At 40.0% G+C, this 24,096-nt stretch overlaps 1 protein-coding gene across 3 annotated transcripts in view; it reads right to left on the bottom strand.

Annotated features, from left to right (window-relative positions):
* The window catches only part of LOC140725415 (beta-galactoside alpha-2,6-sialyltransferase 1-like), a 40,673-nt gene extending 20,226 nt beyond the window's left edge, over window positions 1-20,447 (bottom strand). Inside the window, exons 1-4 of one of the 3 annotated variants that reach the window (XM_073040849.1) lie at window positions 20,136-20,447; window positions 19,339-19,404; window positions 7,456-7,569; window positions 278-1,127 (exon numbers count right to left, since the gene is read on the bottom strand). In XM_073040849.1, the coding sequence (XP_072896950.1) occupies window positions 278-1,076 (799 nt within the window). In that variant the 5' untranslated portion in view covers window positions 1,077-1,127; window positions 7,456-7,569; window positions 19,339-19,404; window positions 20,136-20,447. Of the gene's footprint in view, window positions 1-277; window positions 1,128-7,455; window positions 7,570-19,338; window positions 19,637-20,135 lie in introns of those variants that run through there. The other 2 variants (XM_073040850.1, XM_073040848.1) reach the window with 2 other exon arrangements.
* Window positions 20,448-24,096: the final 3,649 nt, after the last annotated feature.

Here is a 24,096-nt window from a genome sequence, read left to right as displayed (position 1 = left end):
TGCTTCATTGATAAATCAAACTGTTCTGTTCTCTTACTGACCCAAGAACAATTTGGAGACCTGTAGTGGTTTCCTTATCTTATGAACAGCCGAATTAGAAAACCCTGAACCAAATGTTATCTCCTGAAATATGGACTTACCAATACCTCAGCAGAATAGGATGCAGAATCTTTCTTGAGGGCCTTTTTTCTCTCTCCAGTTTTTCTATTGAAATAGAAAGCTTTACAAATATTAGCCTTGAATCCTCACAGTCAACATTATTTTATGTAAAACTCACCTATTTCCTTTCCCAGACTTGACTTAAGGATTGATCCAGCTGATGCTACAACAGCACATGTCCGGAAGTGTCCAAGCTCCTGGGAGAGATTCTTAGTCGGTAAATATCTCTGCCACTTGGTTGTCGTGAAGGGACCGTCTCCAAATTTAATAGTAGCCATTTCTACTCTCTGTTTCAGTTCACACAACAATTCTTTGCTGCTCAGCTTCTTTGATCTTCTTCTTCCAGTGAAATTCACAGCATACTTATTCATAGCAACGTAATTGTGTTTGACAGTTTGTAGTCGGCGATTGAGACTGCTTGAAGAGCTGTCTTCATTCCAAGCAATCCACTGATTTTTAAAAGGTGGTTTTATTTTGGTTACTTTTGCAGTTTTGATAGAAGTAACTAATTGTTTGTTTACTTGTTGACCCCTCCTGGCTAAATCCATGATAGTTTCAGATGCAAGCAAATGATTCTTCGAAGCAGAACTCTCTTTCGTAGGAACTTCTGCCTTACTGGATCTGCTGTCAGCAAAATGAACTTCAGAATTTGACTGTGCTTTCTCAAAATGAGTCAAAAAAGAATCTTGCTTGGCATTGTCATTACTTGTATTCTTCTCACCATTCAATGCCTCCTGCATGTTATCTTGATTCAAAATATATTGCACTCCCAAGGTCCCGCCATCCAATCTATCATTAAGCAACAGATCTTCTTTCCAAAAACACTCTTTATAGAATGAAGTGTAGATGCAGAGAATTATGACAAGTGCAAAGATACAGACCTTCTTCACAGATTTTCCAAGTGTACAAGGAGCCATATCTAGTCACAGCTATGTTCAAACTATCAAATGCTGAATATTGCAGGAAACCTGTAAAAAGAACAATTGTATACTTAATCATTTTCGTTGTCACTTTTAGCACACCTTGGTCGTTTGAAATTTGCAGCTGGCGTGAACACGTTCTACAACAAGTGATAAAAAGATTACACTGACTTCAAAATAAGACAGACTAGAGAAGTTAGTACACCTGTTTAGATAACTTTTTGTTGCATCAGCTCATTTCAATATGTCATATCCCTTTTGAATCATGAAGCTCTAGATCTGTGTGCAGGTAACAGAAATATTTAAAACCATAAAAAGGGTTTCTATAATAAACTTTTTTCTAATAATCTGTTTCACAAAAGAAAGAAGAAATGTCTTTTCAGTTTTCAAGCAGGTGGGAGACAAATGGCTGATGTATCAGAGGATAATATGTCCATCTGATTGCATAATATGCAAGTTTATACTCATGACAACAAATTGGACTCATCTTCCTGAGTTACTTTTAAGAGCAAGGCGGCCAAATCTGGGCTCATCAAAAATGTTTTAAGAACTGCCTACAAGGAAGTGTGCAATAATAATAGCATTCTTTCCACCAATAAAGAATTAAACTGGTGTTCCATAGTCTCCAACCCGTTACAGCTCCCACAACTTTGCTGAGCAGCATGGTGAGAAGAGTAACAGTCTTTAAATTAACAGAGTCTTCAGAAGGATTGGTGATGAGATGCAAAGCAGGAGGGAGAGCTTACATACAATAGAACAGTGACAGTGTCAGTCCAGATGAAGGTCTTCAACTGAAATGTTTCTGTCCATTTCCCTCCACAAATGCTAGCTGACCCTGATAATGTAAAGAAGGTACTGTCTTTTTACTGTCTTATTCCCTTTTATGGTTAAAAGATTTTTGATGTATGATTGTCCCCTTCTAAGGCTAAAAGGTTGTTAGCTGTTCTGCCAAAATAGTAATTTTTAGTTAGTCACGTACACGAAGTATGGCAGACTGTATTGTTAAATTTTTGGTTTAAGGTTATTCCTGCTTTATAGCTAACTTGGTTTACAATTAACCTGTGGTCGAGACAGAGTAAGCTTGATCCGCATTTGAGGATGGACAATTATGGACCTTCTGCTGTGCTGATTGCTTAAGGGGAAGTAACTTGAAGACTGTTGTAATTGTTAGAAGTTCTAAAAAAAAATCTGTATAAAAAGGGATGGTATCTGTAAGGTAGAGATCTTAGGACAGAGGTCCAGACGGCAAGAGGAGGATTCTTGCCCACTGTAGATCTCAGATCTCTCGCCAGCTGAAGTTGCACTAAAGAAGAAACTGTTGATTGAAATTAGACAGTGTCTGATTTGACTTAATTCCACAACCCAGAGTTCCTCTGACATTTGTGTGTTGCTCCAGACTCCAGCATCTGCAATTCCTTGTGTCTGCAATATAACAGTGCCATAATTGAAGGTTATGGGATTATAGTAGTAAAGTGGCGCCAAGGTAAAAGGTCTGTCATGACTTTATTGAAAGGTGCAACAAACATGAGGGGCTGAATGGCCAATTTCTAATTCTGATCCTTATATTCTTAAACCATCATGACATTGCTAGTTTCATGTAAGAAAACACAGTTGAACCACAACACTGCTTTTAACCTGGTCACTAATCCAGGCACATACCCACACCTCCTGTATCTACCTTTCATCTATAAGGTCATAGAGCACTACAGGCCCTTAGGCTGAACTGTTACCCTGCCTAATCCCATCAGACAGCATCTGGAACAAAGTCCACTATACCCTCCCCATCCATGTATTTACCAAGTTTCTCCTAAATATTGAAATCGAACCCTTGTCTGCCACTTCTACTGGCAGCTCATTGCACTCTCTCCACTCTCGAGGAAAGTAGTTCCCCCCCTCAGGTCATCCTTAAACATTTCACTTTTCACCCTTAACTAGTTAATCTGTAGACAATTATCCTCCCATCCATTGATCAAATCCATTTAATCTTCTCCAATGAGGTAAAATCAGTTAAGCAGAAAGCCATGCAATCTGGAGACCCCCCCCCCCCCCCCCCCATTAGCTCAGCGGTTCACCAGGAGTGAATCCTCAGCTGTATGAGCACACAGACAACTAATGCATTCATCAACTACCGTACTTAAATTCTCCAGAGAAAAATAAAATCTGTTGTTGTAAGCCACTGGGAAAGAACATAATCGGTCTGCACTGAGTCACTAGCAAGACCAGTTGAAACCTTCTGTTGTGAATTTAGAGGCCTCTAACTGCTGTTTGTCTACAGTATGTAATTCCGTTAGTGAGACTTTTAGTTTTCTTGTGACAATGAAACAACTCATCTTCTGAACCTGGTAGCTGTAATTTGTTTTGGAAGACTTCAAACTTGCATTCTATCATGATATTTTAGGTGTATATCTAGGAAATTGTTGGACAAGGCTGTGCTGATGCCAACTGGACAAATTTTATCAAGAAGTGATCACTATATATGAATTAGTACAAGATATAGCACTTTTGAAGTGTGCAGTACTAACATAAAAATAGATCTCTATGCAGTTTTTTCCCCTAGGTAATTCAAAAATCCATCTTTGTTTTCAAAATGTGGTGAGAAGTGCAAGTCAAATGCTACCAGATAAAAGAAAACTTGATTAATATCTTAGCGCTGAAACAGCTTAAAAGTTTTAGTGAGTTAACTAACAGATGAAAATTCGGGCTGGAAAAGTTCGAAAGCTCTAGCACACCTTATTTTATTTTAATTAACTTTCAACATATTTAAAGCTGTTTTTGATACTTAAGTATAACTAGGTGAAAAAGCAGAACAAAGTAAACATGGAAATATTGAAAAAATATTGTAAGATTCTTATTACCATTGTCATTTTAGATAAGCTACTCTGTTGGTTGAAATATTTTGAAAGCTTTTACTTCATAAACTGGCAAATGATTTTGTATTTTGCTTTCAGACAAACGGCAGACCAGATTCATATTTATCAAATGTAATTTGAAACATACAGTGAAATGTGATGTAAGTTAACAACACAACCTAAAAGTGTGCTGGGGGCTCCCCGCAAGTGCAGCCACACGGCATTCCCACAAAGCTCAGAAGGAGAACAGAACACAACAAAACATAACACAAGCAGCAAAAAAACAACAGCAGCAAAATAAGCTCCATCACACACACACACACACATTCTCCAACCCCCAGAATACAATCCTGATGTTTTAGGCTATATTTTGCATATGACCTTTGTCACAATACTTTTCCCATTTTAAATTAATTTCAAACAGAAGGTCCTCGCTTTGTTGTGTCCATTTTTTCTCTTTATGGGTACGTGCTTGATATGGATCCAAAATATCAGCTTGAAAACCTATAACCATTAATTTTTACTGTAATCCAGACCCACCTTTGCTTCTAGTCAATCTGTGCTTGAATGTTCCTCCAACGACTGAAAATGGCTTACTTCAAGTTGAATGATCTCATATTCCATGGTTTGTTTTACCTATTCATTATCACTCAGATGTCTTCCAACCTAAATTACCCCATCTCTCCCAATTCACTCTCAGAATCAGATCCAATATTGATTCCTTCCTTACTGACTGGAAACCTACTGGTTATGAAAAGAAACTGTTCCACCTTTTTGACCTTCACTTCATTTTCCCCGTGTCTACATTTAGGTAAAGGAAGTCCTCCACTAGCTATATTCTCTTTAAGTATTCCTGTCCATTTTGTAACCATACCTTAGTTGTATCCACACTTTTTAAATGGTATCTCTGGCACGTCAACATTATTTGTAACATATATTGCATTAACACGCATGCCAGTGTGCCTTTTGCTCTAGCTCCCTCTTCCTTCTACATAATTTGTAATGCCGCTTTTCATTAGACATGATCTTACTCTTCTCATGTCCCTGTACTTCTGTATTTCTCATCTGTGATGCCAAGTTTTAGATCCTCTTCCATCAAATTAGTATAAACCCCACCCCACACAACTAGCTATTGTCAGACACTAGCAATTAATATTTTTAAGTCCTTTAAATTCTCTTTATAAAACTTAAATTTGGCTTAATTAACAAATAAGCTACTTAAAAATACTAATAATTTTAATGGTTCCTGATTTCACCATCACCGTGACCATTTTTGTAGGTATTACAACCTCTAACGCACCATTCACATGTAGATATCCATTGAAATTTCCTCTCAGTTGTTTATCTTATGCGCCTTTAGAATACCTTTTTACCTTTAGTGCCGTAAGAATATCCCCAGGGGATTTAACAAGTGCATGAAAAATCTCAGCACGCCGAAAGGGGAGAATGGGAGGCATAAGCAAACCACTAAATATCAAAATGACCCACAAGAGAATAAACTTTAAGGAGGACGGTGGATCACAACGTAGTACAAGGCATTCAATATGGCAGCCAATTAAATAGACAATAAAATGAAGGCCAGAGTTCTAAAAAAAATATAGAATTAAGATGGTAAAGGTGGAGGTTTCAGAGAAAGGAAGGATACCATGATACAATTTAAAAAGGACTGAGAACTCTAAATGTAAGGTGTTGTATGACAGACTAACCATCATAAAAGTCTCAGTGGAGCTATCTTGGCCTGGCGATTTACTGGAAGAAAGCTCTGGACAGTTACCTGGTTGCTTTGTTGACCATACATTCTTATGATGCTAATTTATTTAACTGGGAAAAAAATCTATAAAAGAATTTAATGTTTACCTGATTAAGCTTTTTTCCCCCAATTCAATTAGTGTGGAACAAGTCCAAGGAAGTAATTTGACCAGTTCTGACCTACACTGCCTATCAGCAGGATTCCAGTTATCAAGTGGTATTAGTAGAAAAGTGTCCGTCAGCTGAAGTTGTTGCGCAGAGGATGAGCAGCTGTCAATCCTATTTGAATAGAATTAGCCACATATCCAGTGTTAACAATGTGATAAGGCTACTGAACCCATCATATGCATATTAACACCCGACACACACAACCAGGTCCCACCTTAGTGACTTGCATATGAAAGCATATTGTGTAATAAGCTTAATAGGAAATCTTGAATGAAAATTATTTAGCCAACTAGCTCAACAGAAACACAGAAAACCTACAGCACAATATAAGCCCTTCGGTCCACAATGCTATGCCGAACATATACTTTAGAAATTACCTAGGTTTACCCATTGCCCTCTATTTTTCTAAGCTCCATGTACCTGTCTAAGAGTCTCTTAAAAGACCCTATTGTATCCACTTCCACCACTGTCACCGGCAGCCTATTCCACACACTCACCTCTCTCCGCGTAAAAAACTTACCCCTAACATCTCCTCTGTACCTACTTCCAAACCCCTTAAAACTGTGCCCTCTCGTGTTAACCATTTCAGCCCTGGGAAAAAGCCTCTGATTATCCACACAATCAATATTGCAGAAACATGTTCCAAAGCACAATGATCCAGTTTCAAAATAATTATTTTATACTAAATCACAATTCATGATAGGTTGTTAAGTTCCTCAAGTATTTGACTTATCAAAGGGGTCTTATAGGTATTTTATTGAGGGAACTTTACATTTGCTATTTTTCTTCTCTAAGGATACTCAATAAAGGTCAGGTTTTAAACCCTTTCAATATTATTTGCATAAATGAAAATATTTAAATAACAGAATCAACATCCTTTCAAGACTTCATAACTATCCATACTAAATATCATAAATGCAGTTCCGGTGAAAGAACCCAACAAAATATGATTCAATCAGCTATTATTGGAATAGTGTTTTCTCCGTCTCCTTTGTACATAACTAAAATGCTCACCAGGGCTCTGAACAGCTGTTTGGCTAACAAGTTTTACCAGGACAGCTGATCAATTACAATTATCATAGGAAATCATGCTTTATGACAGAGACAATATGCATACAATACGTTTTTTTTTAAGTATACAAGAGTCTTCAGATTACTTTGCTGATTATGCCAGCTATGCCATTTGGAGCTTAATTCCTTAACTATGTATCACTGAGTACCTGTAAATAATCTAGTTGATTTCATTTAGCTGGTGATATAACTTTACAGGTATCTATTGGATAAAACACAATACAAGCTCCATATCATCATTTCAAAGATTCTACCAAATCTAATGGCACTATTCATATTTTAGAAGTTTTCTCTGTTGTGCTGGTCGGTGTTCATCCCTCAATCATTACAAAAACAAAAATGATCCAGGGCTATGGAATTCATTTGTAGGAAATCTGCTACAGAACTTGAGACCAGGTCTGATTGAGGATTAAATCCTAGTTCTTACATTCCTCCATGACTTTACCCATTTATTGACTAAACTCATAACTGAAGGAATAGGTTTTTTTAAAGCACGGTGCCAAGATCAGTGGCATATATGACCATAGAAAATGACTTACATGCAAAAGGAAATCACATGGCATTTCTAGAACATGCCTGGGGTTGCTGAATTCGGATGAGATTAGAATTCAGCTTCAACATCATCCAAGCCTTAAGGACTCCAAAGCCAAAACCTGAAAGAATAAAGAAAACTCAATTCTTTAGAAAGGCAAAAGACTGATACATATGAAAACACATACATTCACCAAGTAATTTCGATATGCACTTAAGTATTTAGTTAGTCAAATCAGTATTTATGAGCTAACAGTTGCTTAGCTACTTTACTGGAGGAATTCAAAAACCCAATGTTAGATAAAGTTAACAAAAGCTTAACACTGATCATGATGAAGTCTTAACATTCATGCATTCTACTCAATAACTTCATTTGCAATTATCTTTTGCCTCTCTCAGTAGCCTTTCCACCACAACCACTGTGTCATCAAGGGTCAATGGAATAAGCAGCACGGGGGGAGGCAAGGGTCGATGCTTCTGCTGCTGCTTGTGCATGGGGGGGGGAAGAGGCTTTGGGGTTTCTTGTTTGTGGACATCTCTGTGAAGGGCAAGAATATCAGGTTGTACACTGTATACATTATTTGATATTAAAATCGAACCATTTGAAGTTGTAATGCTTTTAACAGAATGCCAATTGTACTGGAGATTTTTAAAAGGCCAAACATTAAGGAACAAAATGTACAAAGTGATAATTGCTGATATGTACAATGATAATCGACACCTGTTCAATTTAGCTAACTACAGGTGTTGAACTGGTAAACACATTTATCAGTGGAATTAGAAAATGAAATTGTACTGGAAATGCACTATTTGTTAAACAGTAAGAAACTGCATGGTGTTGACATTCAAATGTAACAATATTATGTAAAGTCATTCATGTTATTCAAGGTCAAATGGTAGGTGAATCCTTTTTAATAAGAGGAAATAAATCCAGAACTAAGGAAGTTTTGTCTCAATCACGTGATACCTTGGGTGAATTAGCACTTCCAGTGTTGGGTGTGGTTTTAGTTATGTCACCTGAGAAAGAATGGTCTTCCCATAGCAAGTGTGGTAACACGAATTCAGTAGACTGGTTTCAGAGAGAGTAGGTTTGCTGTTTGAACAGAAATTAAGCAGACTTGAACCATGTTCTCTGACATTTCAAGCAGGTCCCATAAAAAAAACACATACTAAAAGACTCGAGAGACCAGATGCAGGGGTGTTTCTCTTCACTGAGGAGTCTTGAGTCAGAGAACAGCATTTCAGAATAACATATGGGCCATTTAGAGCCAGGGATGATGGTGAACATTTGGCTTTCTCTACCCCAGGGAGCTAGGAAGGCTCATTTGTAGTGCTCATTCAGATCAATAGAGGAATGCAGTGTTATAGAGATAAATCTGAAATGATTATCCAAGCACAATGGAGCAGTTTCAATGGTCCTGATGGTCTAACAACCAGTTTCTTATGAAACGCACTCCTTGTTTAATTATAGTATGACATGGCATTTCTAAATCTGCATGCCTCACTTACAGAATTAAGATGTGTGAAAATCATGACATTAAAGAAAACATAGAAGACTATAGCACAGTGCAAGGCCTCTAGCCCATGAAGCTGTGCTGACCAGTTAACCCACTCCAAGGTCAATCTAACCCCTTCCTCTTACATAGTCCTTCAGTTTTCTTTCATTCGTGTGCCTAAGAGTCTGTTAAGCTCCCCTAATGTATCTGCTTTTGCCACCATCACTGGCAGGGCTTTTCACACACTCACCACTCTGTAAAATCTTATCTGATATATCCCCTGTACTTTCCTTCAGTCCTCTTAAAATAAGGCCCACTTGTATCGGCCATTTCAACCCCGGGGAAAAAAGTGTTGACTGTCAACACTATCTATGCCTCTTATGTTATACACCCCTCATCCTAAAAAAAAGCCCTAGCTCACTCAACCTTTCTTCATAAGACATTAATCCTGGTAGCGTTCTGGTAAATCTCCACTCCATCCTCTCTAAAACTTCAATATCCTTCCTATAATGAGATGATCAGAAATAAACACAATATTCTAAGTGAGGTCTAACCAGAGTTTTATAGAGCTGCAATATTAGCTTGTGGCCCTTGAACTCAATCCACGACCAATGGAGGCCAGCACACCCTATGACTTCTTAACAACCCTATCAAGTATGCATAATCTATCTTGCAACAGTACCTCAAACCATTATAAACTGACACCAAAGGTCAAATTTATCTAGCTCTGTTCTGTTTATATTTGCATAATGATAAACATTGTGTGTTTTTATACTGATGAACTTACTGGAATTTTATCAAGTCAAGTTTATTGGCATGTATGTAATGTATATAACCAAATAATGTATATAGAAAGGAGACGTTTCTTCGAACCAGAGTGTAAATTGCCCACCATTGAGAACAACTACCATAAACACTGCCTGGACAGGGCGAAAAGCATTATCAAGGATGCATCTCACCCTAACCATGGACTTTTTACTCTCCTCCCACCCAGTAGGCGCTACAGGAACCTCTGCTCCCGCACCAGCAGGCACAGGAAGAGCTTCTTCCCTGAGGCTGTGACCCTGCTGAACCTCGCGTCACAGCGCTAAGCAGTATTGCACCCATATGGTACTGTCTCAGTACTTTTATATTTGTATGCTTTTTACTCACAGTTATTTTGTAAATAACACTATTCTTTACATTTCTGGTTAGATGCTAACTGCATTTCATTGGCTTTGTATCTGTACTCAGCACAATGACAATAAAGTTGTATCTAATCTAACCTAAAGCACGGTGGTAGACATAACACATGATAGCTTATGAAGGATAAAATCCACAGATCAATCACACATAAATTACAAACTAAAGTGCATTAATCTAAAGCACTGGATGGTACAGAACATATTAACCAGTAACACTTTGAATGTGACACAGCCAGGAGTTCAGAAGCCTAATGGCCTGGGGGAAGAAAATGTTTCTCATCCTGACTATTCTTGTTTTTATGCATCGTAGTCTCCTGCCTGATGGTAGAAAGTCATAGAGGATGCTGATGGATGGGTGGGAACCTTAATAATACTTAGGGTCCTGCATACACAGCACACCTGATAAATGCCCCTGATAGATGGTAGGGAAAACCCATATGATCCTCTCAGCTGTTCTTATAGTTCTTTGTAGAGACTTCCGTTTTGAATCTCAGCTGCTCCCATACCAGATGGCGATGCAACTTGTCAGGATGCTCTGAATGGTTCTCCTGTAAAATATAGTTAAGATGGAGGACTGGGAGCCTTGCTGGCCTCAATCTTCTTGGGAAGTAGAGGCACTGCTGTGCCTTCATGTTCAGGGAGGTGATATTAAGAGACTAGATGAGGCCATCCATGATGAGGATTCCCGGGAACTTGGTGCACTTAATTCTCTCTATGGAGGAGCCATGTATTCACAGAGGGGATGAATTTTCTCAAGTTCATATTGTCAAAGCTCTGGGCAGGTTTTCACCACCGTTAGAATTGGTTTGACCTGTTTGATCACTGGTTTGTATGCCAGAATTAACATCACAGATAAATGATCTGAGAGGCCAATGTGAAGCAGAGAAACTGCTTTATAGGCACCTGGTATATTAGTGTAATCCAGGTCTAGAGCACTTTCACCTCTGGTGGCAAAAGCAACATGCTGGTGGAATTTAAGCAGGAGTGTCTTTAGCTCTGCATGGTTAAAATCACCTGTAATAGTAAAGACAACATGGGGGTGTTTAGTTTGAAAGTCAACAATGGCGCTGAAGAGCTCACACAGTGCCTTGTTAGCATTAGTGGGGGTGGGGGGGGGAGAAATACAGCTACCAACACAACAGTAAACTCCCTTGGTACATATAATTGTCTGTACTTCACAGCAATGAACACAATCATCAATGAACAGTGGGATGCCACTGCTAAAGCATTCATACACCAGTTCTTATTTATGTAAATACAGATACTGCCACTATGGGTCTTGCCTGAGATCGCTACATTCCTGTTAGCCCGAGACGTGCTGGACGCCCATGTCCGGGATGGATTCATGAAGCCATGATTCCATGACAATGACTGCACAAATGTTTTTCCCCCTGTTGCTTCAGCCTCAGCCGCAGATAGTCTGGTTTATTTACAAGCGAATGGACACTTGCCGGTAAGAACGACAGGACAGCCGGCTTCAAAGGCTTCGACCCAAGTCATTCCCAGATTCCAGCGTGTTTTCCCCCTTTTGTTTCTCCTGCCCGCTCTTCCTATGGCGGCACTCACAGAGGTCTGAAGCAGGCAACATCATGGGCAATAAGCCCAAGCTACAGAGCTCCTCTACAGTCCAACAACTCATTAGTGAGGTGGAATTGTTGTGCAAAGTACATTTAACAACCAGCTGCATTTTTCCAACCATAGCAAAGACTTACAGGACATGAGTGAACTATTACACCCAGAGGCAAAGTGGTCTCTGCATCTAAGTGTGCCTCATCCTGATTTATAACATTGTTCTGCACTCTGGAATTCAATCTCAGCCAGAGTTCCCATTTTTTGCATTTTCTCATATTCTGAACACAGTGACACTTTTTAAATCAAACAACATTCCCTATCTGCACCAAGGACCAAAATCCACCAAGCTAATCTAGCAATGACCTCTGCAGAATTTAAGTGAACATGGCAGGCAGCACAGCACGTTAATAACTGATAGAGAAGTAAACTATTATTGATTACACCCCGCATATTAACTGAGACTTGCAAAATGATCATACCTACAGATATAGTCAGAGGGGTTTACTGACGTGCATCATTTTTAAAAAAGTTCAAAACAGAAGTTTTTTTTCTACCTCATCAAATAAATTCTAATTGATTGTGAGGACACGCAGTCCTTGTTTATTGTCATTTAGTAATGCATGCATTAAGAAATGATACAATGTTCCTCCAGTATGATATCACAAAAACACAAGACAGACCAAGACTAACTAAAAAAAACACGTAATTATTACATATTGTTGCAACAGTGCAAAGCAATACCGTAATTTGATAAGAGCAGATCATGGACATGGTAAAAAAAAAGTCTCAAAGTCCCAACAGCCCATCATCTCACGTAGACGGTAGAAGGAAGAAAAACTCTTCCTGCCATGAACCTCCAGCGCCGCAAAGCTTCCCGATGCAGCCTCTGGAAGCATCCGACCACAGCCAACTCTGAGTCCGTCCAAAAACTTCAAGCCTCCGACCAGCCCTCCGACATCGAGCACCAAGCACCATCTCTGCCGAGCGCTTCGACCCCGGCACCGGCCGCCAAGCGACAGGCAAAGCCGAGGATTCGGGGCCTTCCTCTCCAGAGATTTTTCGAATGCACAGTAGCAGCGGCAGCGAAACAGGCATGTCAGAAGTTTCACCAGATGTTCCTCCGTGCTTCACACGTCCGTCCCCATCAAATCAGGATTGTGCACGGCCCCTACTTACAGATATTAATTCCTGGAGTGGCCGCACACGCTGCAGTCACACCGCCATTTTCTCTCTTACGAGAGTACGCGATGACATGACAGGAGGTCTCCACAACAAGAAAACTGAAGATAGTTTATACTATTATAACCAATGTCAATCCAAATAAAGATAATTTAAGCATGTGACAACAGACCTGAGATCTATAAACACCTTCTGATCTTTGTTTGCTGAAAAAGCAGTAACTCAAAATCTTAGTAAATATTGGTGGAAATGCTGCATCTTACCTCTAAGGGTGTCTTAAACATCAAAGCTTGTACACATTTAGACAAAGGATAAAGCATTCCCACCAATATGCATGAGCTGAACAGGGCCTCTCCCTTACACAGGAGTGATCAATTAAACATGTTTGTTAGACCATAAAACACGCAATGCAAGTCATCCTCATACTCAACTTGAACATATACTGATTGATGATTACCTATAACTAAATGAGAGCCATGTGTAATGAAAATATTTTAGAATTCATTCCATGTTCTTTTCTAATTCAGCAGGACGAGGTACTCACAAACAATGGAGGTACTATGCACATGTTGAAGGCCACAATAAATCTCTTTATTAGAGTTATATAAAGCACACAATACAGAAAGAAAATGATTACCGAGTACAGAAAACAAAATAATACTTACCATCCACTTAAGAGCTGATTTCCATAATGCAGATCAGGGGAACCACAGATCCAACAATCTCTCATGCAGCTTTCTCTCCCCTCTCTCTCGAAAGCCCCATCCAAATCTCTTAACTCTTTACACTAGACCTGACCCAGCCTAAGAAAATTTCCATTTCCACAAAGAAATTACGCAAACATGAGAAAATCTGCAGAATCTGGAAATCCACGCAATACACTCAGCAGGCTAGGTATGATAAAGAGTAAACAATCGATGTTTCAAGCCAAGACCCTTCATCAAGGCACCCGAAACATTCACTTTTATGAATATTTATGAGCGTTACACAAAGAAATTGCCTCTTTTATACCATTCAAGACCCCTTTTATCTCTTGAAACCTTCAGACCAGATACACAGAACTCAAAAATAGGGACAGCAGGTGTGTAAGGGGAAAACATTCTTCACTAATATCTAATCTTAATGAGATGCATTCAAAATAGAGACATACTACGAGTCAATATGGGAAAAGCAGACCATTACCACATTCCAAGCTGACTCCATTCTATCTTTCAAATTTCCATTTTATTTTAGCACAAACCAAGGAGGAATCACATTTACCTCTTTCCTTATGCCATGGCTATAGGTATAACATTTACAATATAGGGACCGAGGGATTTTTGAGATGCACTTTGACCATATTTATTATTCTTTGAGGCGAATAGGTTAAGCATCCATGTGTAATACACATTCAAACAGCACATCAAGTCAAGATTAAATCCAGTTTCTAACCATTTGCACCAAGTATTTTGTCCAGGTTTCTATCTTGGATGTGTAGCCTAAAACACAAAGGGTGCTTTCTATTAGTCATGTTACAACTCCTCAGGCCCCTCATTGGGCAACCTTCTCTGCACTGAGAGCAAAACCGACATAATTTCTTGTGATGTGCAAAATTCAATTTGTTCCTTTCTGTATAGTATGTTGTTAATCATTTTTTAATATAGTTACATGTCTTATCAAGCTAAGTCTGACCACTTGGCTGCACTTCTCCTGCCCGAGGCTAAAGAGCAAGGCTCCAGAGATTAGGACAGCAAAGAGGTGGTCGTGCGAGGCAGAGGAGTGGCTACAGGATTGATTCGAGTCGGTGGCTGGGCCATGTTCAAGAGCTCATCTCAGGAGCTGAATGAATGCACCACAGTCATCACAAACTTTATAAAACAGTCATAGACGAGTGTGTCCCCACAAAATCATTCAGCGTCTTCCGCCACCAGAAGCTCTGCTGAGGACCAGATCAGATCTATTTAAATGAGGCGACCAAGTACGATCTCTGGAAAGCCATCTCATGGGCAAAGTGACATTTCTGGACTAAGCTTGAATCAATGAAGGATGCCAGACAGCTGTGGCAGGGCTTCAATGCTATCACCTCTCACAATGTGAAATCAAGCGACATAATGATGAGAGGATTTCGTCTTCTATGCTCGCTTGGACTGCAAAACATGGAGGAACTATCACGAACCCTCACAGACCCCAGTGGCCTTGTGATTTCAGTCTCTGAGGCCGACATTAAAACATACTTCAGAAGGGCGAACCCATGGAAAGTATCCCGCCTAGAAGAGGCACCTGTCTGACGTGTGCTGATCAACTGGCTGCAGTGTTCAACAAGATCTTTAACCTCTCACTTCAGCAGTCTGAGGTACCCACCTGCTTCAACCAGGCTTCGACTGTACCAGAAGAACATGGTAACCTGCCTGAATAACTATCCAGAAGCCCTTACATCCAAGAACAATGAAGTGTCTTGAGAGGTTGGTGATGAAACATATCAACTCCTGCCTGAGGAGCGACTTGATCTGCTCCAATTTGCTTACTGGCACAACAGTTCCACAGCAGATGCCATCTCAACCCTGTAACATCTGGACAGTGAAGATGGATACATCAGGATGCTTGATATTGACTGTGGTTTGGCTTTCAATACTACTATCCCCTCAAAACTAAATAAGCTTCAAAACCTTGACCTCAATACCACCTTGTACAATAGGATCCTCCATTTCCTCATTTGCAGACCCCAGTCTGTTTGGATTGGCAACAATATCTCCTCCACAATCTCCATCAGCACAGGTGCACCACAAACCTGTGTACTTCACCCCCTGCTCCACTCACTTTACACTTATGATTGTGTCTCTCAGCACAGCTCCAATGCAATATTTAAGTTTGCTGATGACACCACTGTCACTGGACAAATCAAAGGTGGTGACAAATCGGCACATAGGAGGGAGATTGAAAATCTGGCTGAGTGGTGCCACAATGTGAGCAACACCAAAGGACTGATTGGTGACTTCAAAGAAACTGGAGGTCCATGAGCCAGTCCTCATTGGGAATCAGAGGTGGAGAGGGTCAGCTCAGAGGTCCTCGGTGTTATTTCAGAGGATCTGTCCTGGGACCAGCACATAGTGTAAACGCAACCATAAAGAAAGCACAGCAGCACCTCAACTTCCTTCGAAGTTTTGCAGATTTGGCATGACAACTAAAACTTTGATAAGATAAATCTTTTTAGATGTGTAGTAGAGAGTTTATTGGCTGGCTGCATCACAGGCTGGTATGGAAACACCAATGTCCTTGAACAGAAAATCCTACAAAAAGCAGTGGATACGGCCCAGTCTATCACAGGTAAAGCCCTCCCCATTAATGAACACATCTACACGGAGCGTTGTTGCTGGAAATCAGCATCCATCTTCAGGGACTACCACCACCCAGGACATGGTCTCTTCTCGCTGTTGCCATCAGGAAGGTGGTACAGGAGCCTCAGGACTCACACTGCCAGATTCCGGAACAGTTATTACCCCTCAAACATCAGGCTTTTGAATCAGAGGGAAAAACTTCATTCAACTTCAATTGTCCCATCACTGAACTGTTCCCACAACCTATGAACTCACTTTCAAGGACTTTTCATCTCATGTTCTTGATATTTATTGCTTATTTATTTATATTTTATTATTATTTCTTTATATATTTTTTATATTTGCACAGTTTGTTGTCTTTTGCACACTGGTTGTCCACCCTATTGGGTGCAGCCTTTCATTATGGTTACAGGGTTCATTGAGTATGCCCACAAGAAAATGAACCTCAGGCCTCCTTTGGCATATAATTTCACATATCAAGTTTTGTATCATTGAAGCACTTTCAATAGTGTTGGGTTGGGTGGAATTTTGTGGTGCAAGGAGGCTTGCAGTCATCAAATTGTGAATTTGGAGACACAGCAAAAGACTGCTGCTTGGAAACTTAATTCTGATGAAGGGCCCCTGAATTGAAGTGTTAACCGTATCGCTTTCCAAAAATATTCCTTGACCTGCTGAGCATTTCCAGTTTTATTTAAAATCTGCAGCATCTGCAGATTTTCTTTTTAATTTTCACCTTTGGAATCTTCCTGGACTGAGCAAAAAAGGACTGAATATTACAAAGCCTGCCTGATGTGGGCATAGATTGATCCAAAGATCTTATTTGTGAACTGTCCAATCAGATTGCCATTGTGATGCAAATAGCACTGAATAACAGAGTTTTGTTACACCAAGGTTATATATTTGCAAAGTTATAATAGCAGCGAGGTTATCTCTTCATCAGCACCTGATTACATGATACACATTAAACCAGTTGTGGTTTGAAAAACCAGCAGACCTCAGACACCCAAAATGCACAGCTCACAAGTTTTCCATTGCTAAAAATACAATAAAAGAGGATACACTGCATAAGTTTGCAAAGCAAGTAGTAAATGGGCAAATACTGAGTTACTTCCTATGTATCTCATTGCCAAGGGTGCAGATGCATAGAGAAAACCTAGGAAGCTGCCCTGAATATCACAGTAGTAAGAATATAATTAGATTAAAAGTTTTTTAAAATGTTGTATTTTTTTCTTAATGGCAGTGTTGCATTAAAGTTTAATCGCGAAATTTTAGGCAGAGATAACTGGAGAATTCTGTAATTTTTCTTTCCTCAAATCTCTTATTTAATGTTACTACATTCAACTTTCAGTTTTGAAGAATAGCTTGCCCATCTATCCCATGGTGCTTCCAGAATCTTCTGCAACCAAAAACAAACCACTGGAGGAATTCAGTATATCAAATACAGCATCTGTAGAGGCAAAAAGATGATCAACATTTCGGCTCAAGACACTTTTTCAGGATTGAGGTTTAAGAGGGGAGATCATCTGTATAAGGAAGCAAGAGGAAGGGTGAAGAAGGAGACTGACAAGCAAAAGTTGTAACTAGGGAAGGGAGGAAGAGGGGTAAAGTTGTGAGGCAGTGTGGCTTCTGTCTCACAATCTTCTATTCTATTGTGGGGTCTTGTTCATTTCCAGATCAGGCAACATCGATGAATATAATGTTAGTCTTTCAGATTGCCCTGAAATGTCAACATCAGCTATGTTTTTCTCCAGCTTGACCTCCATGAGATTTAGAGCATCTTTTCTGTCCTCAAATACAATGAGGCCCTAGCCAATCAAGCCATGTCTCTTACTGCTGGAATACAACATTAGGAATCTTAGTGCCAACTACAATATACTCCCTCCCTTCACTTCTTTGAGGTGGTAAAATACACTTTAATCATTGATGACCAGCTTCCATTCAGACACATCAGGAAGGCTTCCTACTAATCCTCGAGTCTACTTATTGCTCGGTTTTGCAACGAATGTTCCCAGCTCGAAGTGCATTAGAGGTTTATCAAGTGGAACTTTTCTAGCACCTGCTAATATTTGGAAATAAAAGTGTAAATCAGATTGAAAGCAAGTTAAGTTATGTTCAATATGCAGAATAACAAAAGAGATTTTAACACTTAGGTTTATGCTTATTCACTGTCACAATAAGCCCACTGCTGGTTACTTCTTTCAGCATGTTGTTGGGATTAAGTTGAAAGTTTTGATGAACCAGTAATGAAGTTTGTAAACTGATTAACTCATAGCCAAGGTACAAACAGTGAAGGTCAGCCAAAAAAAAAACTTCGATTTTCTATAAATGCAAGAAGTCTTCAGATGCTAGAAATCCATTGTAACAGATAGAAAATACTGGAGGAACTCAGCAAATTGGACAGCATCGATGGAAATGGACAAGCAGTCAACATTTGAGGTCAAGATCCTTCTTCAGGACTGGAATGGAAGGAGGAAGACGCCAGAATAACGGGCTGGAGAGGAAAGACACTCATAAGAGGGAAGGAGAAGGGGATCCAGCGGGAGGTGGGAGGCAAGTGAAAAGAGGCAAAAGGCCAGAGTAGGGAATAGAGGAGTGGCAGGGAAGGAATAACATTTTTAAAAAATCGATATTCAAGTCATCAGGTTGGAGGCTTAGCAGACGGAATACACGGTGTTGCTCTCCACCCTGAGGGTTTTTCTATACACATTCCAATAAATCGTATTTCTTCATATTTAAACAAATTTGCAACGTCATTTTCTGTAGATCGAAACACTAGTTTAAAAGAGGGTAGGGATAAAATCATCCAATCAAATTATACAATTGACGAGTGGCAATTAAATAGTGTACAATATCAATGCGAGAAAACGCCGAAGCGAAAAGACTGAAAACGGATTTAGAAAACGGACAGGAAAACAATAACGCCAAGGACTTTTAAGTTAAAGAGTAGTACCAGTGTTAACTGCTGATTAGATACCCCATTCAAATACACTGCTGCAATTTAAATCAAGCGTTCTTTCATTTTAAAATATAAATCGTGTCTAATTCTTGAAAGAAGCAAGTTTCGACACGAACTGTTCACAGTCTAGATTAGAATATTTTGGCAATAGAACAAGAAAAGAAAATGGCGGAAAATGTGGAAGACTTACTTGAGAAACTGTTTCCCCATGGATTTCTGAAGGTTGTTTGTAAAGTATTGAATACTCACTAACATTCTGCAAGCGACAAAACAAATGCAGAATTACTATAATAAACTTAAAAACAAGTAAACCTCACGAGGCCGCGCTAAAGCCAGCTCACACTCGTCTCGAGAACGGCACACAGAAAGGAGCAACAAAAGGGGGTGGACTGGAGAGCGGGAGGTCGTTTTATAAAAAACGTGTTTCTCGTTTAACTATTCCTTACAAAAGATTAGGTGGGTAGCTAGCAAAAAAAAAAGTTATCGAAGAATACTAAATTTAGATTCAAACGGAAAGTACATCCTGATGTTTTCATATTGTTAAACTTACGAGCTTTAAAAAAATATACTCTATGATTAAAAAGAGACAGGATTTAAGTATTAGTCTAGGAGCCTTCCTTCCTTTTGATGATATTGATCGTTCCGATATGAGCTCTTGTAAGAACTTCCCTGACTAGTACTAATTGGTTCCATGTTAGGAACAGTGGTGTCGCAAGAGGAAAATAAACTTAATTTCATTTTCAACCTACACCTCTTTCCCACACTTTCCTAGAATTGACAGGAGTCAGAGTACAATTCCTGGATAACAGCCAACTTTCTGTACCTCTTTCATAACTATTATTCGCTAACGACTGTTATACTGATTCAGAGTAGGGTTCACAATATCCAGTCTGTCTGCCCCCTCACACAGAGACACACACCAGGTAAACAAAGACAAACGTAGACATTAAATATATTTCATTGGCAGTATCTAGAATAGCAACTCACCTGCTAATAGTCTGCTCATTATCTTTATAAAACCATTCAGAAAAATATGTAAGTCCAGGTTATCTGTTACAGGTTCTGCTCGCTTATTGTTTCTGCTTCAATGCTGCCTGCTTTACCAATGATGTTTGCTTTCATGGATGTTGAAAATGACCTTTATCTATTTGCATATTACTGCAATCTGGATGATTAGTGCTGATCGCCTGGTGAACACAAGCAGTTGTTTATATCCAGAAATGCATTGTTACAGACAGGGACACAGTGGAATGGACTGTGAGAAAGCATTTCAGGAAACTAAAGGCTCACAACTTCAGAAGGATTGCTCACGTACTTTGACAATCTCCTTACCAATCTGACTAGCTTGTGATACCACACCCAATACGGTAGCAACTGTGTTATTGCACAAGTTTCCAGATGGCTCAGAAAGACAAATAGCCTATGCCTCAAGAACGCTAACTTCAGCTAAGCAACTTCGCAAAGATTGACAGAGAGGCCCTAAGCCTTGTGTGGGGAGTCAAGAAACTCAGTCACCACCTGTATGGTCAAGAATTTACCCTGTTGACTGACCACCAGCCTCTCGTGTCAATCTTCAACCCAAGAAAAGGCGTTCCAGTGATGATAGCACAAAGGCTGAAGCGATGGTCTCTGTTCTTAGGAGGTCACATGTGTGACATTGAACACAAGGGGACCAAGCAACATGGCACTGCAGATAGGTTGTCATGTTTACCACTGCCGACTTCAGAGATAACTACACAAATGGATTCAGCAGAGGTCTTTCACACAACAATAGTTGAACAATTACCAGTGACAAACAGCCTCATTGAAAGAGAAACACGCAATGACTCTATGTTATCAAAAGTGTATGACCTCATGGTAAAGGGATGGCCAGCACGTGGTAGCACGTTGTTTCCAGCCTTCTCAGCGAGGAAGGAGCAGTTGTCAGTGTGTGGCTCACAAGTTGTGATTCCTCCCAAGCTACGCATCAGAGTGCTGGAGGAACTGCATGAGGGACACCTGGGTACCGTGAAGATGAAAGGTCTTGCTTGTGCCTGTGTGTGGTGGTCAGGAATTGATAAACAGATTGAGGACTTGACCAAGAACTGCTCTGGATGTCAAAAGATCCAGAACACACCACCACAAGCCCCTCTCCATCTGTGGGAGTGCCCCTCATCACCATGGCAACAAGTGCCCATCGACTTTGCTGGACCATTCATGGACTCTTCTTTTTATTTGCTGTCGATGCACATTCCAAATGGCGAGAGGTCATCAAAATGAAGACAACCACATCGGAAAAGACCATTACAGTGCTGAGGACCATGTTCACCAGGAATGGCATACCAGAACAAATCTGCACAGGCAATGGAGAACAATTTGTCTCTGAAGAATTCCAAAGTTTTGTGAAGAACAATGGAATCAAGCATATTACATTGGCCCCTTACCATCTATCCACAAATGGCTTGGCAGAAAGATTTGTGCAGACATTCAAGAAAGCCGTCAAGGCAATGGACAGAGAAAATCCACTACTGTAACACGAGATAGACAACTTCCTCCTTGCCTATCGTAATGCAGTATGTGCAACCACTAACCAAACTCCAGAGATGATGTTTCTGAACAGGAACCTGAGGTCCCGTGTGGTCCTTCTCAAACCAGATGTACGGCATGATGTGGAGAACAGACAGTTCAAACACTTGAATGCTGAGTCAACACGGAGCTTCAGTGTGGGACAGTCAGTTCTTGCACGTGATTACCAGACTGAAAAGTGGCAGCCGGCTACAATTTCCAACATAGACGGGCCACTGATGTATACAGTGGAGATGGGAGAGGACGTATGGAGACCAAATCCTGGATGCTCAGGTGAAAAACACAACCACACCTTGCCCGGACTCCCTGACATAGAAGCAAACACTCCTGATGTGACCACATCAGCGTCATCTACAGATAAGCCAGCCATCAGTGCTGAGGACCCACCTGATGTACCTGTGGAGACTCATTCCCCAAAGCAAACTTTTAAGGTCAGACATTACCCAGAGAGGCAGAGAAGACCTCCCAAGAGACTTGAGCTCTAAATGGGTCTTAGACCCAAAGTAAAATAAGAGAAAAAGAAGGCTTGTTATAATTTGATATTATTAAGTCACTTTGTTATAATTTGTAAACAAATGGTAGGCATTTGTATGTTAAGGGGAAACATAATTGTTTAGCATAGTGTCCCAGGAATTTTTTTTTTAAAAAAAACAGTTGATATACTATTAAAATAAAAGGGGAGGAGTGTACCGTATGGCCTACATTATAATAAGGGACTACTTTATGTTTTAGTAACACATTTTTGCATGCGCTATTAGGCGCATATTGATCTGTATGTGTGTGTCAAGTTCGAACTCTACCAATGAAGAACATGAAACTTGGTTCCTGTCTCCAGCGTTTTTATTAATAACATAGTTGTGTAAACAGGCCGCATACACAACAGTATTGCAATGTACTGCTGTCACAAAACAACAAGTCTCACAGTAAATGTCGGTGATATTAAACCTGATTCTCATTCAGAAATAAAAAGCAATGGCTGGTTTTGGTAAAAGACATTTTCCAGCTTGAAAGATTTCCAGGTTTGCAATGGTCAGTTTTATGTTCATAGTTCTGTTGAGTTTTTGTAAATGATGTAAACTTTGGTGTTGGGATTGGCATAAAATAATTTTCATGTGGTACAAATATTATAAAGTAGTATAGAATATCAAAGATGGTTGTGCACTCAGTCCAACTTCAGCTCAGATCAGATTCAGATTCAGATTCAGTTTATTGTCATTTACAAACCACAAATACAATGCAGTTAAAAAATGAGACAACATTCTCTGGAATTATATCACGAAAAAGCACTGAACAGACCACACAAGAAAAAACACATAACATTTGGTCATCCCCAGTCCAGAGTCTGGAGAGGCTGCTGTGTATCGATATCACGCTACCGTATTAGCACGTTCACCGGAAAGGAACTACAAACCCATCAGACAAACCTAAAGCTACAAGACCTACACAAAACCACATAGATTACATATAAGTATAGTTAACATATAGTTTCAACAGTGCAGACAATACCATAATTGACAGAGACCACATAATTATAACACATAGTTTCAACAGTGCAAAGCAATACCATAATCTGATAAAGAGCAGTCCATGGCACGGTTTAAAAGAAAGTCTCAAAGTCCCGACAGCCCATCATCTCACGCAGACGGTAGAAGGAAGAAAAACTCTTTCTGCCATGAAACTCCAGAGCCGCAGCTTGCCGATCCAGCACTTTGGGAGCTCCGACCACAGCCAACTCCGAGTCCGTCCGAAAACTTCGAGCCTCCGACCAGCCCTCCGACGCAGAGCACCGAGCACCATCTCTGCCGAGTGCTTCGATCCCGGCACCGGCCGCCAAGTGACAGGCAAAGCTGAGGATTCGGGGCCTTCCTCCCGGAGATTTGCAAAAGCTGATTAGGAGGAGCCCGTTGCAGGAAAATGTGTTATATTTTGGGAAGAACAATATCAAAATAAACTGTGGAGGGTGCAGCTCTAAAAATGAAATGGAGTAAAGAGATTCCAGAGTCCAAATATGAAAATACTTGGAAAAAAAACTTGAAAATATATGAAAATAAGTATCTGTGGTGTTTGGATTTATAATCAGAGAAACAGAACATAAAAGCAAACAATTATACAAGAAAAATGGAAGTCATCAGTTAGAGCAAAGCTGCCATTGTGTGATAAATCTTGTGCACCATATTTCAGGGAAGCCTGAAGAAAAGATCCACAGTGAGCTTACAGAGTGTCACTGTGAATGAAAAGCATTAGTTTTAAGAAGACTTTGAGAAAGTTGGAACTCTTAATCTTGGAACAGATAAAGTGTAAGGGAGTGACATTGTGGCTACCCACTTTCTACGCAGGCGAACTGGCTCACAAAATGGCGCACGCATCAGCAGAGAGGCCAACC

This window comes from Hemitrygon akajei, chromosome 3 (assembly GCF_048418815.1).
Source record: "Hemitrygon akajei chromosome 3, sHemAka1.3, whole genome shotgun sequence".
NCBI lineage: Eukaryota > Metazoa > Chordata > Chondrichthyes > Myliobatiformes > Dasyatidae > Hemitrygon > Hemitrygon akajei.
The sequence above is the reverse complement of the archived record's forward strand: the minus strand, read 5'-3'. Positions and strand labels throughout refer to the sequence as shown.